Raw genomic sequence first — 18,960 nt, forward strand, 5'->3', positions numbered from 1 at the left:
CTATCTCCAGCTCTTCCAAGCTCCCGAAAAATCGGGAGCCAATCAACTTTGAGCATCTCCAACGGCCCTGGGTAGAGGCGTGTTCAAGGCACTGACGTAGTAGAACTGCGACCGGAAGCGCTTCATTCACGCTTCCGCATCTATTACGCATAGATGCTGTATTGAAAGCATTCAACGGGAAGTTCTCATTGAAAACGGAGCAAAGAGCAGCCCTGGAGGTATTTATTGAAAGGAAGGCCGTTTTCGCCTTGCTCCCGACCGGCTTCGGTAAGAGTTTAATCTACCAGTTAGCCCCGTCGCGTCGCATACGTCAGAGGAAAGAGTGATGTGATTGGTTTAAGCTTCGTCACAGCCTTTTCTGGCTTCGACCAGTAGCAAACTGAGGCATTTCAGGGAGGCGGGTCAACCACGGGCTCTGGGAAACGGTTGGGCTTAATATCTTGGCCAGACCAATAGCTCGGAGAGCTTTGAAGTCGCGTTAGCCAGGCTAGGTCTAGGGAATCGAACTGGTGACGTTTTGATCCCAAAGCTGCTTCTCAAACCTTTAGGCTGTGGTGTATGTTTTTGTATTTTTTAAAAAAAAAAAAAATTTAGTGGCCATAGAACTTTCTGTTCCTGAAATTTCCACTAATGGAGCCCGTTAGGTCTGAGTTGACGTTGATGCTTGGACCCCTAAATATAATAAATTTTCATAATGTGACATTGTGCAAAAAAAAAAAAGTCAGTCATGGATGTCCTGGTTGTGCGTCACAGTCCCCTGGGGGTCCCCGGACCCCACTTTGAGAACCACGGCTGTTGGTATCACATCCGCCGTCCGTCATTAAACTATAAGGAACTTCCATGCTGTGCTGCGCGCTCTCAGTTTCAGAATCAGCCCTTTCAACTGATCCTCCAGCCCATCTCTGTCGGTTGTGCCATTCTTGGGACGAATTACAGCAAGCGGCCTTGGTGAATCTTCTCCAACCAACACGGTCTTGGGCAGCGTTCCTGATCTCTTCTGAGCTCATCTCATGTTCATTATGCAGCAGTTGAGAGATGTACTTGTTGAATTGCAACTTTGGGCTTCCTCTTGATGTGGTCCTGTGAGCTGGCGAGTATAAAGCATACTCTGACACCAGATCTTTTGTGGGTCTCCGTCGGGAACGGCCAAGGAAGAGTAACTGATGATGATGATGACAGAGAGAGACTTTGACTCTGTTCGCTTATAAACTTCTTCATTGGACACATGGTCCTCATTCTTTATTTCAAGGATGATTCTGAAGCGGTTTGGAACGAGTTGATCTGGGTTTCAAGCTGCTTAGTGATAATCCAGGACTCGCTTCGACGGTAACTTCACGTCCAGCCTGTACATATGAGTGCATTTTAAGGGTTGGAACATATATTTCTTTGGTAGAAGCAAAATCTGATATGCAGATTTCACACATTTATTGCACTCACTGATTTCTTGTTAAAGGGCTAGAAATTGAATTTATACCTGTTGTGAGGCTCCGAACCAATTTTTGCTTCCACTGGTGGAAAGACAACCAAGTTCTGCAACCTCTCCTACACACACGCATATCCAATCTCCCTTGGCACGTACGTCTGTTCGCTTTGTGTGTCTTTAATCCTCCTGTGTGTTGCTGAAACTGGATCGTATTGTTGTTCCTGTTCACTGGAACTCAAAAAAAGGCTTCATCTCTTCATCTGAACCAGGGCTCAGGACATCCCTAATGTACCCACACGGCTTTCATGTTGAGGCGGAGGTAAATCCGGAGACCGAGTAGTGTTACATAACGAGTGTGTGAACTGCAGCCACTGCATTGTTCAGACTGGGTGAATGTGATGCATCCAGGCAGCCATGTAATCCAGTTAAACCCAGCAGCACAACACAACGCAATGCCAGTACAACTCAGCGTTTTCTCACACGCCGTCACTTAGCACAAAACACAGCTAGCATCCACTAGGGACATAAATAGCGATGATGTCATTCAGTACACAGTGACATGCAGTTGCCATACCGGGCTGTCAGACGAACGAACAGAATGTAAGCATATTATTATCGAGTGTTGTAATGCTGCAGCATCCGGGTAAAAGTTAAATTAAAACCGTTAATAGCCGGGTACGTTTGAACGTACACAGCATAGCGCATCGCATCGCATCACATCACACCAGGCCTTACAGGGGACAGAAATGTGTTCTCAGCGACGTGACTCGTCCGTGTGACCTGAATCACCAGGCTTTTAGAGCCTCACGTGCTCATTGGTGCGACTGCAGTAGAGTAGAAAATGAATGAAAAAGGAGTGAGGCCCAGGAGATTTGTGCGAATATTATGTGTGAAGGGTTCCGTCATATCCTGAAGATGCTCACGTGGGGAAACGATGCCACACTGTGGATACTCAAGCTATCAGCGCTCCGTCTGTACAGGCCACGTCTCAGGCGTAGACCTGAAACTGGATCTAGTGGTGTTAATGTGTTTAATATTCCAGAGTACTGTCTTCTCTCTCTCTGAAATGTTTTTCTCTATTTATTTATTAAAATTCCCCCCCCCCGTGCTTTACTCTGCTCTAGATGGTGACTCTGCGAGGCTCTATCCTGGAGGACACCGTGCCCTCCACAGCGAAACACGGGACGGTGCGGGGTCTGCCCCTGAAGGAGGTGCTGGAGTTTGTGCTGCCGGAGTTGAGCACGTCGTGTCTGCGTTTGGCTCTCAGCACCCCCAAAGTCACCGAGCAGCTGCTCAAACTGGACGAGCAAGGCGTGAGTCACGGCTCAGAGCAAACCACAGGGGAATTTTAATCCCAACAAGTTCTCACGTAACTGCAAAGCTGAATAACAGCATCGAAATCCAGCTCAAGTGATCCAGAGAACCGCTTTTTGAAATCGCTGGCTGGCTGGTGAAGTGTCAGGGGATTCAGCATGGCTTCATTTCTACTTTTAAAATCCGTGTATTTAAATAGATTTATTTCAGTTGATTTATTAAATAAATCAGTTATTTATTTTACATTTTAATTGCTTTGACACAGTCCACAGCCGCGTGAGCCAGTAGACAGCAAGCGGGGGGAAAAAATTAGCCGTCTCATCCATCACGCACATTTTTATCACACTGCCTGCTCGGATTTTCGTCTGAGAAATATTGGCACCTCTGGGTCTTGTGTTATTTCAAAGCTAGGCTGAATCCCACTCTCCTGTTATTCACTGTCTACGTATGCACACTATATAGGATATATGATATAATGGAATAGTACAACCTCTGTAGTGTATTAAATTCCCACTTGCATGCAGTGTGTGTGTTTTTTTTTTTTAATTAATTCGCATTTAAATATGTGAAAGTCTGAATTTTGAAAAAAATATTACATGTAAAAGGTCATAAAGTCAAACATTTAAGAAGCTCATCTTTTCATGAAGTGCATGTTAGGTGATTTAAAGTAGAAATTATATATATATATATATATATATATATATATACACGCACAGTGGCATGCAAAAGTTTGGGCACCCTTGCTGAAAATGTCTGTTACTGTGAATAATTAAGTGAGCAGAAGATGAACTGATCACCAAAAGGCATAAAGGTAAAGACGAGACATTTCTTTTCGGCGTTTTATGCAGGATTTGTGCATTTCTTTTTGTTTTGTACAATTGGAGAGTGAAAAAAGAAAAGGAACACCATGCGAAAGTTTGGGCACCCCAATACATTTGAGTTCTCAGGTAACTTTTACAAAGGTTCCAGACCCTAATTAGCTCATTGAGCTGTGGCTTGTTCAAATTCTTCATTAGGAAAGGTCAGATGATGCAGATTTCAAAGCTGTATAAATTCTCTGACTCCTCAAACTTGTCTCTAAAATCAACAGCCATGGGCTCCTCTAAGCAACTCCCTCGCATTCTGAATAACAAAATAATTGATGCTCACAAAGCAGGAGAAGGCTACAAGAACATAGCAAAGTGTTTTCAGGTAGCCGTTTCCTCAGATTGTAATGTTATTAAGAAATGGTAGTTAACAGAAACAGTGGAGATCAAGGTGAGGTCAGGAAGATGAAGAAAACTCTGAAAGAACTGCTCGTTGGATTGCTAGAAAGGCAAATAAAAACCCCTGTTTGACTGCAAAAGACCTTCAGAATGATTTAGCAGACCCTGGAGTGGTGGTGCACTGTTCTACTATGCAGCGACACCTGAACAAATATGACCTTCATGGGAGAGTCATCAGAAGAAAACCGTTCCTGCGTCCTAGCCACAAAATTCAGTGTCTGAAGTTTGCAAATGAACATCTAAGCAAGCCTGATGCATTTTGGAAACAAGTCCTGTGGACTGATGAAATCAAAATAGAACTTTTTGGCCACAATGTGCAAAGGCATGTTTGGAAAAAAAAAAGGTGCCAAATTCCAGGAAAAGAACACCTCTCCAACTCTGAAGCATGGGTGTGGATCGATCATGCTTTGGGGTTGTGTTGCAGCCAGTGGCACAGGGCACATTTCACTGGTCGAGGGAAGCATGGATTCGAATAAATACCAGCAAATTCTGGAAGCAAACATCACACCATCTGTAAAAAAGTTGAAGTTAAAAAGAGGACGGGTCCTACAATAAGACAATGATCCAAAACACACCTCAAAATCTATAATGGAATACCTCAAGAGGCACAAGCTGAAGGTTTTGCCCGGGCCCTCACAGTCCCCTGACCTAAACATCACTGAAAATCTGTGGATAGATCTCAAAAGAGCAGTGCATGCAAGACAGCCCAAGAAACTTGTAGAACTGGAAGCCTTTTGCAAGGACGAATGCATGAAAATCCCCCAGGTAAGAACTGAAAGATTATTAGCTGGCTACAAAAAGTGTTTACAACCTGTGATACTTGCCAAAGGGGGTGTTACTAGGTACTAACCATGCAGGGTGCCCAAACGTTTGCTTCAGGCCCTTTTCCTTTTTTGTCATTTTGGAAATGTGAAAGATGGAAAATAAAAAATTGTTTTTGCTTAAAATATAAAGGGAATGAGTCATCTTTAACTTTATGCCTTTTGAAGATCATTTCATTGTGTGTGTGTGTGTGTGTGTGTGTGTGTGTGTGTGTGTGTGTGTGTGTGTGTGTGTGTAATATATATGTGTGTGTGTGTGTATGTTTAAATCCAGATTATATAAGTATTTGGAAAGTTTCTTATAGTGTTGAAATTCATCCTGACAGCTCCGAGTAGAGATCTTTAACAGGATGTTTTTAATGTCTTGTTTCTGTGGTCTGTAGCTGAGCCAGAAGCATAAGGTGGGAATCTTGCTGTGTCGAGCAGACCAGAGCACTGAGGAGGAGATGTACAACAATGAGGAGGCCACGACGGCCTTCACTGCCTTCCTGGAGCTTCTGGGGGACAAGGTGTGTTTGAAGGGCTTCAACAAATATGCTGCGCAGCTGGACACCAAGAGTAAGTACATTTTCTCTCTCTCTCTCTCTCTCTCTCTCTCTCTCTCTCTCATACACACACACACACACACACACACACACACCAAGAGGCAGCCTTGAAAAACAACAGCAGCAGCAAAAGTGCTTCCTTTAAAAAAAAAAACCGCAACAAAACTGCTTGTTGGTTTGACTTGCTGAGGTTTGGATTAAAACCCATTCACTTCACATGACTCGACACTGACTGGTACGAAGCACTGACACTGGAGACTCCTTCCATAAATGTTTAACATCTCCTTATGGAACACTTCACTATATCATAGAATATCTGTTTATTAGGGCTGTCAAAGTTAACGCATTAATGCGATCTCGATTTATCGCGATTAAAAAAAATAGTGCCGTTAATGCAAATTCTAATTTGGCCCTGCGAGTCACCCGTAGTTCATGTTGAGGCTTGTCGCGCGCTGCTTCAATCAGACCCTCCATGATTTCACGATGTTGCGATTTGCAAATTCCACCAATCCCCGCGAATTCAGGGCGGTGTTACAATTATATCCAATCACCGCAACTTTCCCGCAAATTTGACCAATCGTTGGCGTCGTCTTGAGGTGACGTCGACAAACTACCTTCCGCCTTACTTCCGTGTATACGTTCAAGAGAAGCAGCATGCGCGCAGTGTTGCCAGATTGGGCGGTTTCAAGTGCATTTTGGCGGGTTTTGAACATATTTTGGGCTGGAAAACGTCAGCAGTATCTGGCAACACTGCATGTGCGAGTCAGTGTTTATGTAGGCTTAAATTCTGTTACTGAAAGTGTGTTGTGTTTACAGTGAAGGACTGTGTGCACTTTACATTACATTATTTTTTTTACTTAATACAAGAAATTAATGGATGCCAACATTTTTGCCAAAATGGTATTTTATTTTCCATTGTTTAGGCAGCTTCAGCATCATACTGTGAGATTCTGCTCAAAGTGTTTTTTTCTTCTATGAAGCCTGAGCCATTTATTTTATTAGTTTATAATTATTGTTTAATTTAGTCTTCAGGAGAGACTGCCTGCACACAGTACTAGTATTAATAGTTTTTTTCTTACATGAAAGCTGAGGCATTTATATTATATTTGAAGGTAACTTCATGTTGTGCTGTGAGGTTCTATGCACTTTAACTTTTGAACCAACAGGTGCATTTGGATAAGTAAAGCCTATTTTTCTGCATTTTTGTAGTCCTGGTAATCTTTTATATTGGTAAAGTTGTTTATAGGACCATTTCTCAGTGTCTTTGTTTTTTTAATCAATAGTTTTTCAGTAATAACTTAATATTTAACATATCACTCAATTTTAATCACAAAAAGAGAAAATCGCAACAATTTCTCGCAACTTTCACTTCCTCCCGCAATGTAATCGCAGCAAAAACCTAAAAAACACCGCAACTTTCATCGCAATTTTTTGGAAAACCCCCCGCAACATCAGACATTTTAGCCCACAACAATCACAAAAAAGGCCCGCGGAATCCTGGGGGGACTGATCAGTAAGAGTAAGTGTGAGTGATGGAGAAAGGTCTGTTAAATGGGAAGTTTCATTTCAAACGTTTCATTTCAAAAGTAGAGTGTGATTGAGTTGGTTTTGGTATGCACTTTGCAGTTCTAAAATACTTTTGTAAAGTGAGATTTCAGTATGCTGTAGCACTGTGATATGACACTAAATGTCTTTATTGAAGTCCAACTGCAGTTTATTTTTGTTTGCACAGTACTGTAAGTCCTATAGAGATCTTGCAGTCACGTGACCGGAAAGTACACAACCGCCATCTTGTCGGTCAAAAACACCGCTGAATACTGCTGCACTCGTGTACAGAATGGATCAATTTCAACCGACGGACTACACAGCTCATTTTTCTAATGAACAGATAACTAGATATATGTCTAAAATAAACGATCTACAGATTAGTGACCCTTATGGCTTACCGGACGGAGTTTTCACGACCGGATTTTGAACTGCCAGCGGAATACCCGGACGTGTATAATTACCTCATTAACTTTCCCTCGCTGTTCAGTGGTGAAGCACTGTGTGCCTATAAATCTCTGGACAGTTATCTTTACAGAAATTCAGGATTTGTCAGCGACTCAGATGTGGCATCTTGTAAACAAGAATCCTCATTGGATGGGTAAGTCACTTAAGTATTACTAGTACTGATACTAGATGCACTGACCAGCCGATTATAGAATAGAATAAGGTAATTCCAGCTGTAATTCCAAATCGTCCGTCTTGTTTACATGGATCTGGCGTTGGAGAGAGAGAGGCTTAGCAGTGGAGGTTTGAGTGGCTGTTTTCTGAGCTTAGTCAACAGGCCGGCTCTGCAGCCTCGCTTTTGCTTCCTCTCCCAGCGCTGCCTCCTTCGCTTTGCTTCCGATAACAATCCACGGAGACCCCGCTGGTCTTGCTATCTCGTCCGGAATGTTTTTTTTTTTTTTCTCGTACGGAATGTTGTGCATGCGATGGAAATCGCTACAAACCGTCATTTTCTGCTGGAAACCAATGTCCAGTAAGTCCATACGGTTGTAGTGGATATTGAAGTCCGGTACAGATGAACAACACGCAAAAATACACACAAAAAAACATAACAAACGTGCACAGGTAGGGAGAGCTTGTAGCTGCAGCCGTTGTAGTAGAATTGTATATAGTAGGGTTTTCCAGAAGAAAAGGTAGAAGTAGAACCAGAAGTAGAAGGCGGAATATGGCGTTTGACCGACAAGATGGCGTCTGTCACAATCTGGATCGGCTGTGACGTCACATGCAAGTGCTCCATAGGCTGTGACTGAATACAACTCCAGCACAATTGAAGTTTTATTTCATTTTTATTTTCTTTTGTCACACGTCTGAACTGAGGCACAGTAGTATGTGACTCCATGTTTTATATTTCAGACTACAGCTCCCTAATCCATCACAAAATCCAATTTTGTGTTTTGTATGTTCAGTACTGCCTAGTGTGTGAGTGAATAAACTCCCTTACCATTTTCTCTTGTCCCAGCAGTTTTTAACAAGTACTTTTAGCATAAAATGTGTTCACCATTTTAATTGTAACATTTCACTTTAAAAGCCTTATTCATTTACATAGATCTTAAAAACTGTGATTAATCGCGATTAACTATATGAAAGTCTGAGATTAATCGCGATTAAATTTTTTAATCGTTTGACAGCCCTAATGTTTATCTTTAATACAACCCCAATTCCAAAAATGTTTGGACAAAGTACAACTTGTAAATAAAAACGGAATGCAATAATTTACAAATCTCAAAAACTGATATTGTATTCACAATAGAACATAGACAGCATATCAAATGTCGAAAGTGAGACATTTTGAAATTTCATGCCAAATATTGGCTCATTTGAAATTTCATGACAGCAACACATCTCAAAAAAGTTGGAAAAGTTGGAAAAGTTAAAGGTACAAAAAAGGAACAGCTGGAGGACCAAATTGCAACTCATTAGGTCGATTGGCAATAGGTCATTAACATGACTGGGTATAAAAAGAGCTCCCATCCAGACGACGTCTCTTTCAGGGAAGACCTTGCATTTTCCAACATGACAATGCCAAACCACATACTGCATCAATTACAGCATCATGGCTGCGTAGAAGAAGGGTCCGGGTACTGAACTGGCCAGCCTGCAGTCCAGATCTTTCACCCATAAACATTTGGCACTTCATAAAATGGAAGATATGACAAAAAAGACCTAAGACAGTTGAGCAACTAGAATCCTACATTAGTCAAGTCAAGTTTGTTTGTATAGCGCTTTTAACAATAAGCATTGTCGCAAAGCAGCTTTACAGAATTTGAATGACTTAAAACATGAGCTAATTTTGTCCTTAATCTATCCCCAATGAGCAAGCCTGTGGTGACGGTGGCAAGGAAAAACTCCCTCAGACGGCATGAGGAAGAAACCTCGAGAGGAACCAGACTCAAAAGGGAACCCATCCTCATTTGGGCAACAACAGACAGCCTGACTATAACATTAACAGTTTTAACATGACAGTTTCGTTGATGTTATAACTCTTCATTGATGGAAACTTGAGTGCAAAACTGTTCATGACATCTGCAGTCCTAAAGTTAGCGAGTCAACTGTAGTCCTCAGTCATAAAAGCATTACTGTAAGAGTCCAGAGCGTCCTCCAGGTGTAGCTTTCAACTGTCCTCATGGGGCCGTCCTTCACAGGAGCGATGCAATGAGACTCCAACCAGACACAGGGCACCAGGATGGATCAGGCAGGTCCGAGGGGCAGAAGAGGCCAGCATCTCGATCCCAGGACCGACATGTAACTCAGAGGGACAGATGGGGGGGGGAAGAAAACACAGGTTGTTAGGTATGCCCTAAAAATGACACAAGTATTAAGTCTGTGTGGTAGGCTCGCAGAGACGAGAGTCTTGACATCAGGCATAACACACAACAATGTCATGTTAATATGGTTAAAAAATATCATGACCTGCTCTGGCTGGATGCTTGATTGGGTGATGGGAGCACACTCCTCAGCAATGATGGGATGCAGATGGGACCCTTAAGGCCAATTTATGCTGACAACCCAGTCCTCGCAGATGGTGTCACAGATGGCGTCTGCGTAGCCCCCCCCACCTTCGCAGACGCTCTGCGCGCACCTCCCAAAAATTGTGACCACCACAGAAGCCTCGCAGACAGCGTCGCAGACAAGAGGGCTCTGGTCCACTCTACATCCGCTGTACACGCACTTCCGCTTCCCTGCTTTCCCGGTTTGTTTTGTTTTCACGACCGCCATTTTTAAAAACACGAGCGAAGGTGGAGCAGCATGAAGAGCGGTTGATTGAGGAAGTGAGGAAGTACGGACATCTATACGACTCCAGTTCTAGTCATTATAAAAATTAAAAAAAAAAAAGTTCTAGTCATTATAAGTAACCGGAGGATAAACACTCCACTAACCACACCCACCAACTACTCCTAGCGACTTCGCACCCCCTTGCGTTGTGCCGGTGAATAACATCACGCACGCCTATTACTCCCCGCTCAACAATAAATTACAACTGTCTGCGAAAAGCTATCTGCGAAAGCCTTGTCGCAAGAGCATGCAGAGGCCTTTAGGGCTGGCCAGGACAATTCAGTTACATTTTACCGGGTCTGGGACATGCGACAGAATACATACATTAGACAAGAATGGGTTAACATTCCTATCCCTAAACTTGAGCAACTCGTCTCCTCAGTCCCCAGACGTTTACAGACTGTTGTAAAGAGAAAAGGGGATGTCTCACAGTGGTAAACATGGCCTTGCCCTAACTTTTTTGAGACGTGGTGTTGTCATGAAATTTAAAATCACCTAATTTTTCTCTTTAAATGATACATTTTCTCAGTTTAAACATTTGATATGTCATCTATGTTCTGTTCTGAATAAAATATGGAATTTTGAAAGTTCCACATCATTGCATTCTGTTTTTATTTACAATTTGTACTTTGTCCCAACTTTTTTGGAATCGGGGTTGTAAACAATACTTTCTATTAGCTCATCCGGCCTGGCCTATGAGGTCACGCGTCGTCCATCCACAATTTACAAAAATCGCTGCTACTCTTAACAGGACTGATCGGATTTCGATCAAACTCGCATACAGTGTTCCCCAGGTGGGTGCGCATAAAAGTTGTCAAGATGGTGGCGCCACCGGTCATATTCACGGTTTTATGGGCGTCTTGGTCGGTATGAGCTACTACAGCCTCATTGAGGCTTTTTTTTTTTTTGCCTTTTTATTATTAGTCTTGGATTATGCCGAGAGTCCACCATACAAGTTCCTGTCGATGAGCTTTTACTGTATAAACAATAACAGAACAAATGTAGTCTAAGAAAACTGTAATTTGAAGTACAGAGGAACTGTATTGTGTTTTTTGTATGTATATATTTCAAACCATGTGCAGTTCTTCAGTAACACACACACACACACACACACAGTGAGGTTGACTGCAAGTTGTGTGGTCTGAGAATCCCTAATCTATAAACATGAGCCACTTTCAGGGTGACATTTACAGGCAGCCATCTTAGATGACAGGAATCTATCATTTATGCATGTGTTTCTATAAATGTGTAAATATTTTATATTTATCATATAGATACCGTACAAGTGTTTTACTGGGAAATACACCACTCATATTTCTCATACGAACTACATCCGGAATATTGAGTGACACATTTTTCAATATCCTCACTTGTTTATCAAATAGTTTTTTTTTTTTTATAAATGTGGGTACTTTTTGTTTGTGAATGTGTTGATATAATAAAAAGAAAATCGCACGTTGGCTTGAAGATATGAAGTTCATCTTCTCGTGTTGAAAAACTTTGGTTTTTTTATATATATATGAAATACATTGCAGATCTTAGTGATAAATAATATTGGCTGGCGTTGAGTGGTATATCAGATATATTCCATTCACCTAGCGTGATACCGAACAAGTCGAAGACAAGGAGCTGAATGGAGTATATCTGGTATCTGATATACCACGAAGAAAAGCCATTATTTTTTTTTTGTGCATACACATTCCTTTCAGGTGTTCAATCACTACGTTCACACTGCAAGGCTTAATGCTCAATTCCGATTTTTTTGAGAGGTCGTTCACATTAACAAATATATGCGACTTGTACCGTATGTGATCCTCAGTATGAACGAAAAGCGACCTAAAAGTGTTCCGCATGCGCATTGCAGGATACGACGACGTCACACGCAGTGAGCATGGCCAGTGTTTACGGAAGTAACCTAAAGTTTCCTGTGTATGACAGTAGCCAGCATGGAGTACCTGGCGATGATGCAGTTGTTGTTGCGACGGAGCCAGAACATGCACAATAGCCTGATGTTAAGGAGGAGGTTGAGAAGGAAGAGGGCAAGGGTTTTGGCTCAGGCGTTCTGCGGGGTAGTGACTGCAACCTCCGTTCAAAGGAACGTGTGGGTGCGGAGTCGCATTGATGTCATGCGCCATGTTGTTGTAACTTTTTTTTGAGAGACCCGCCGCCTACTTCAGCGCAGAATAGTGACGTTTGTGGCTTGTTGATGACGTGTAAGTCGGATGAATGCGACCTGGCGGTTCAGACTGAAGTCGCATATGAAAAGATCGGATAGGAATCAGAATTAGGACCACATATCCAAACGGCCTGGGTCGGATTTGAAAAAATCAGATCTGTGTCGTTCATATTGTCAATAAAAGATCGGATACAGGTCACATATGGGCGAAAAAATCGTATTTGAGTCACTTCAGCCTGCAGTGTGAACGTAGTCAATGTGTCTTTCTCTTTCAAAATTCTCTCAAAATGTTCCGTGTTTAACGAAGCAGACCTGGCGGCCATGTTTGTTTACAAATTGTCACAGTCGCTCGCTAGCGCCGAAGTTTACATCTGACATGTGACGACATGTCTTGACCACCATGCAATATTGCAAACCATGTTCAATGCGCATTCTCCACTGGGTCGAGTGGCGTAATACATGTAGGATAAGCGATATGCTAATAATATTGCATGCGATCAAACCAAATGAATGAAACCTGCTAGAAGGGAATAGAAAGTGTTTTTATTCCATGGAAAAAGTGTCCTGTATGTATAATAATTAATAATTAAATAATATTGGCTGGCTTTTTTCGTGGTATATCCGATATATTCCATTCAGCGAGCATCGTATTGAACGAGTCGAAGACAAGTTCATGATCATGTTAGCTGAATGGAATATATCTGACATACCATGAAAAAAAAAATCCAGCCATTATTATTATTATACTACAAGCACGCTTTTCATATCAGCATTCTCGAAGGCCAATGCTAGCTTACCTGCGACACGGTGCTGTTAGCGCGGCAGTCCAGTTAGCTTCCATCCGGCAAAGCAGTAGCTTTAGCAAAGGCCAACTCTAGCTTACCCGCGACTCAATGCTGTTAGTGCGGCAGTCTAATTACCTTCCAGCCGGTGTAGTGTTAGCGAAGGCTGACACTAGTGCAGTCAAGCTGAATATTATTATTATTATTATTTTCCCTGTGTAATTTACTTAGCTACTTTTAAAATCAACAACGGAGCTACCTGGCAGCTAAAATTCTTTCAAAATCTTCCATTTTTAACGAAGCAACCCTGGTGGCCATGTTTGTTTACAAATTGTCACTGTTGCTCACTAACGCGGTAGTTTTACGTCTCCGACGTGTGGCGTCATGTTGTCTTGACAACATGCAATATTGTAACAATATTGCATGCTCATTCTCCACTGGGGAGAGTGACGTAATACATGGAGGATAAGCGATATGATGATAATAAACCTACTAGAAGGGAACATAATACATGTTGTTTTATTACATGGAAAAAGTGTCCCGTATGCAATGCCGGGGTGGCCCTATATTTAGCCGGGACCATCCCCGGCCCAAACCATCAATGGTGGCCTGCTTGGAGCATGGGGAAAATAATTTTCACTAATTTTGGTCACTGATCTTATTCTTGCATTAATCATCAGTTCAACTGCACTCTGCATTTTCACATGGCAGCCCAGACGCCGACAGCATCGCAGCAGATTAAATAGGCGCTACCAAATAAGGAAATTCTCCCCTCCCCTCTATTGCAGTTGGTTTGGTCCAAGACTCCTCCTCTGTATTGCGGGGAACTTAAACAACATTGGCGCGAAACAGCGCGCGTCAGTGATGGAGGGCAGAAAGAGGCCAGGTGGAACCGAAAGGACGGAGCTTAAAAAAAGGAAGGAGGTGGCAGCAAAATGTGCCAAACTGACAGATATGTAGGTTACGAAAGATATGGAGTATGATAACCCTGTTTGTCGATTTTATCAGTCTATGCTAGGCCTATAATGTGTCGATAGTTTGCGATGTCAATTCAGCTTTTTGATGTCATGTGAAATCTCGCAATTTACACGGTATAGATGTGGTGTATGTCTTAATTCTAAGAAGAACCGGACATTGCTTTACATCCCAGTTATTAACAATTTTAGATGAACAGGTCCCAAATGTGCTGTTGCGCGTTATTTCCTCATCCAGCCTATTTCATCTCGCTGTCACACCGTGCATTTCCACAGGCGTGCGCACATTGTGGTTATGAACACATAGGCCTAGAAGTCATATTTGATGTTAAATAATTGTTGTTAAATATATAACTTAGAAGAGGTGCATGCGTATGCCAATATTCTAAGCAGAATCGAACACTTGCTTTAGCCTACATTTCATTTAACCATTTTTGAGTTGCCTAATGCGCCCTCACGCTTTATCTGCCGGTTGCTGAGTACCCAGCATTGTTGATTTGCCATTATTTTCGAGGCGTATGCGGCATGTAATGCACAAGCATTGGTTCAAATGCACGCGAGAACCTATATTGTTAAAGTGAAGTGAAGTTTACCTGAATTTAAACCAAATAAAAAGCATTGTGAAAGAACAGTTATTTGTTTTATCTTTTTTAATGTACTCAAATTCCTCCTCCATTTCAAAGTGGCCTGAATGTGAATTAAACTCCCGGACTGAAAACAGGGCCCACTCCGGCCCTGCCCGTATGTATAATAATTCCCAATATTTCACTCCGTTGATGTCACTCCAAGTGTTTTCCCGCTGACTAGACAGACGCACATTGGCAAAATGGCGAACCAGTTCAAAATAAAAATTTTGTTTAACTTGTGTTTTTTTTTTTTTTTGTGGATGTGTCGATATAACATAGAGGATATTACACAGTCGGACGAAGATATGAAGTTTATCTTCGAGTGGTGAACATATTTCATGAGTGAGCGAAGCAAACGTGATGTGTGGAAAAATGTATCACGTTTGCTTCGCTCACTCATGAAATATGTTCACCACTCGAAGATAAATTTCATATCTTCGTGCGACCGTGTAATCTCAAATATAATATATATATTTAGTGTTCCTTTCATTTCTTAATCACTGTGTCTTTTGGTCTTTGTTTTATCTGAATGTGTGTATGTGTCGTGTTTGTACAGCGGACTCCACTGGGACACACTCCTTGTACACCACCTACCAGGACTACGAGATCATGTTTCACGTTTCGACAATGCTTCCGTACATGCCCAGCAACCCCCAGCAGGTAGGAAACACCACCAACACACACGCACACAGAGCCAGCAGGTCCTGATAGCCTTGTTTTTCTGTCAAACTCACCACAGCATTTAGACTTCCTTATAAAGTCTTTCCTCTTACAAATCCTCTTCTATGTTTTTTTGTTTGGTGTTTTTTTTTTTCCCTTCCCCAGCATTTTTGTTGTTGTTGTTCTTTATCTGAAATGCAGTTACTCACTCGGGACGAGTTTCTGTCAGTCTGCTTTCGGTTTCTGCATTTGTGGGCTTGTTTTGTAAAGGCTCATTGTTCACTCTGCATTCTTTCCGCTGGCTATTTTCTCCTGCTCTGTGTCTGTCTCTCTCTCTCTTTCTCTCTCCTCTCCAGCGTGGATGAGGGCATGGCATGGCTTACCATTTTTCAATACTTTTCACGTTTGCATGACAGTAATCCAGCATGGAATGCGCCATCTGCTGTACGAGCAGCTGTGCGCACGCTCATCAAGCACCATATATAATTTTTTTTTAATTTTCTTTTAAATTGTTGATCATTGTTAAAAAGATAAAGAAGTGAATATTGATATACAGTACTGGTGTGAAAATATATTTCTATAGAGAGGCCGATATTTAAGTCTGGAGGATACAGTATGTTTGTCTAATCTCTGATTTCAGAGGTCTGCAGAGGGCAGTGTTCATCTACCGAGTCGCTTGTGTGTATGCGTCTGGCTTTGTTTCTATCTCCTTCGTTCAGTCACGTGGGACGAGGAAAGAGAGAATTAGTGAGCTAAGGATGCCTCAGGGCCATGCTCTCGGAGAACGGCCTCAGGAGCGCTTGGTCTCTCTGGACACATCAGACAGACAAGCTGCTTAGCTCAGCTATTTTAGATGAGAGAATAAATTATCAGAGTAATCTTATGTACTCTGCGACTATATGGCTAAAATTACTGGCCTCCTCCATGACCCCAAAAAAGGCTATACATACCTTATTCATCCTGAAGGAAATGAATTAAATTAATTGAACCAGGTTGGAGACACTTGTACTGGGATCCTCATCCATTCTTAGCACTGACAGGCCATTTTTGAACGTAGTTGTCATACCCCGTGTCCAAAATCACTCACTGTATAATAGGGTGCATCAGTTGCCCCCTAAAAATGAAAAGTTCCTCCGATCATCAGAGCCTAATCTATGAATTTGAAAATAGAGGACAGATCCCTCACTAGTTGTAGAAACAGGGGACAGAAAATATTAACATGGGTAAGAATATCCCTCATTTGTTCCAGTTAGTGGGGACAGAAAAATAAGTAATACATTGGTAGATATTTTCAAGAGTACATCTATAAACAGAGCAGTTTTATTAATCTTTACTTTTAGAATATCATTAACATAATACTAAATTGAACTTTCAACAAGAAAAATTAAAAAAATTACTCAAAAAAAAAACAACTAGCAATCATGTAGAATGTGTAAGATTAGCAGGACTACAAAAATGCAGAAAAATAGGCTTTACTTATCCAAATGCATCTGTTGGTTCAAAAGTTAAAGTGCAGAGAACCTCACAGCACAACATGAAGTTACTTTAAAATATAATATAAATGCCTCAGCTTTCATGTAAGAAAAAAAACTATTAATACTAGTACTGTGTGCAGGAAGTCTCTCCTGAAGACTAAATTAAACAATAATTATAAACTAATAAAATAAATGGCTCAGGCTTCATAGAAGAAAAAAACAATTTGAACAGAATCTCACAGTATGATGCTGAAGCTGCCTAAACAGTGGAAAATAAAATACCATTTTGGCAAAAATGTTGGCATCCATTAATTTATTGTATTAAGTAAAAAATAAAATAAAGTGCACACAGTGCTTCACTGTAAACATAACACACTTTCAGTAACAGAATTTAAGCCTATAAACACTGACTCGCACGTCATGCAATGTTGCCAGATACTGCTGACGTTTTCCAGCCTAAATATGTTCAAAACCCGCCAAAATGCACTTAAAGCCGCCCAATCTGGCAACACTGTGCACATGCTGCTTCTCTTGAACGTATACACGGAAGTAAGGCGGAAGGTAGTTTGTCGACGTCACCGCAAGACGACGCCAACGATTGGTCAAATTTGCGGGAAAGTTGCGGTGATTGGATAGAATTGCAACACCGCCCTGAATTCACGAGGATTGGTTGAATTTGCGTTGATGTTGCAAATCGCGAAATCCTGGAGGGTCTGAATGTTATGTTTGGATGAGACAGAACGATATGCCAGTGCTTTTGGGTATTTTAAAAACACTTCACACGATTGGTTGAGATACACTGTCTTCCGGTTCAGTGACCAATGATATAATAGTTCACAAAACTGTTTTACCCGCTAAATAAACCATTCGGAATACTTCGGTCCTTTCCGATATTTTCCGATTGGTGTGTAAACAACGCTATATTTACCGCAGTGCTTGCTAGCGGGTGCTGACAAATTGATGCGCACAAGATTCAGTAAAACGCGACTACACGCTCTCTACTTATAAATGCGCGACAAAATGAATAGATACGCGATATCACTCTCGTGCCCAAAAAGTGGATGTGCGACAGACAGATAAAAAGCGCGTATTATCGCGTATTATGCACCCTACATTAGGCTCTGATCATGATGCATTTTTGTTTTTATGTTCCTTTTGGTAAGAAAACACACTGGGTGAAATATTTTGACAAAATTCAAAATTTTAATGGTGGCACCAGGAGCTCAAAGTTATGGAAAAAGCTGCTATTTTATGACTTTTATGACAAAATTTCGATCACTTTTCATGAAACATTATGGCACCTTATAGAGTATACCAGATATCTTAGATACACGTTTTTAGTACATATTCGAAATATATTATCAAGCACAGTTTGAGTTTTAGCTGTTCACTGAATCATTGTTCAACTACTTTTAAACAATACAAATGTATTATGAATCACATTAACGCTTCTCAATCCCTTGCAAAGGTTCTTAACATGATCTCTGGGTCACAAGAAATCAATAAATGGAGTCCAACATTGAGATTCAAACCTTACGCGAAAACATAAAATAAGCGTTTTTTGGCAAAAAATGAACCTCATGGTGCCACCATTAGACTTTTGAATATGGTCAAACAATTTTACAGGCTGTCTTTATTGGTGAAAAGGAACACCCAAACAAAAATGCATCAGATTTTATGAAAGTGAGGGCAACTGATGCACCCTACTGTATAATGTATAGTGAGTTCGCCATTTTGTCGTGCTGTCCGACTGCACAGTGAGGATTATTGCACCCTATATAGTGCACTCAAAGTATCCCACAATGCATCATGAAAAGTACAACCGATGGTCACTAACTGAGCAGTATATACGGTACCATCATGCATTGCATTCGCACTGAAAGAGAAAAAAAAAAGTGTGTTGGGGTGAATGGACAGAGGAAGAAACGCATTATAAACGGGCATTCAATTGCAATTAAGAATAGTAAGAGAGTAGAAAAAAAGCTAAAACAGAATAAGACAGATGAAATGCAAGAATAAAAGTTACAGTGCAGAGCGAGGAATTAATCAAAAGCCTCAAATTTGACTTAAAGGGG

The 18,960-nt window shown here is 41.4% G+C and overlaps 1 protein-coding gene across 4 annotated transcripts in view; it reads left to right on the forward strand.

Moving 5' to 3' along the window:
* sipa1l3 (signal-induced proliferation-associated 1 like 3) overlaps nucleotides 1-18,960 on the forward strand; it is a 330,706-nt gene that overhangs the window by 214,238 nt on the left and 97,508 nt on the right. For all 4 annotated transcript variants that reach the window (XM_060923387.1, XM_060923390.1, XM_060923388.1 and 1 more), the window contains 3 exons: nucleotides 2,548-2,736; nucleotides 5,207-5,381; nucleotides 15,307-15,410. In XM_060923387.1, coding sequence (XP_060779370.1) covers nucleotides 2,548-2,736; nucleotides 5,207-5,381; nucleotides 15,307-15,410 — 468 coding nt within the window. The remainder of the gene's footprint in view (nucleotides 1-2,547; nucleotides 2,737-5,206; nucleotides 5,382-15,306; nucleotides 15,411-18,960) is intronic.

Source organism: Neoarius graeffei, chromosome 6 (genome assembly GCF_027579695.1).
Source record: "Neoarius graeffei isolate fNeoGra1 chromosome 6, fNeoGra1.pri, whole genome shotgun sequence".
Taxonomy (NCBI): domain Eukaryota; kingdom Metazoa; phylum Chordata; class Actinopteri; order Siluriformes; family Ariidae; genus Neoarius; species Neoarius graeffei.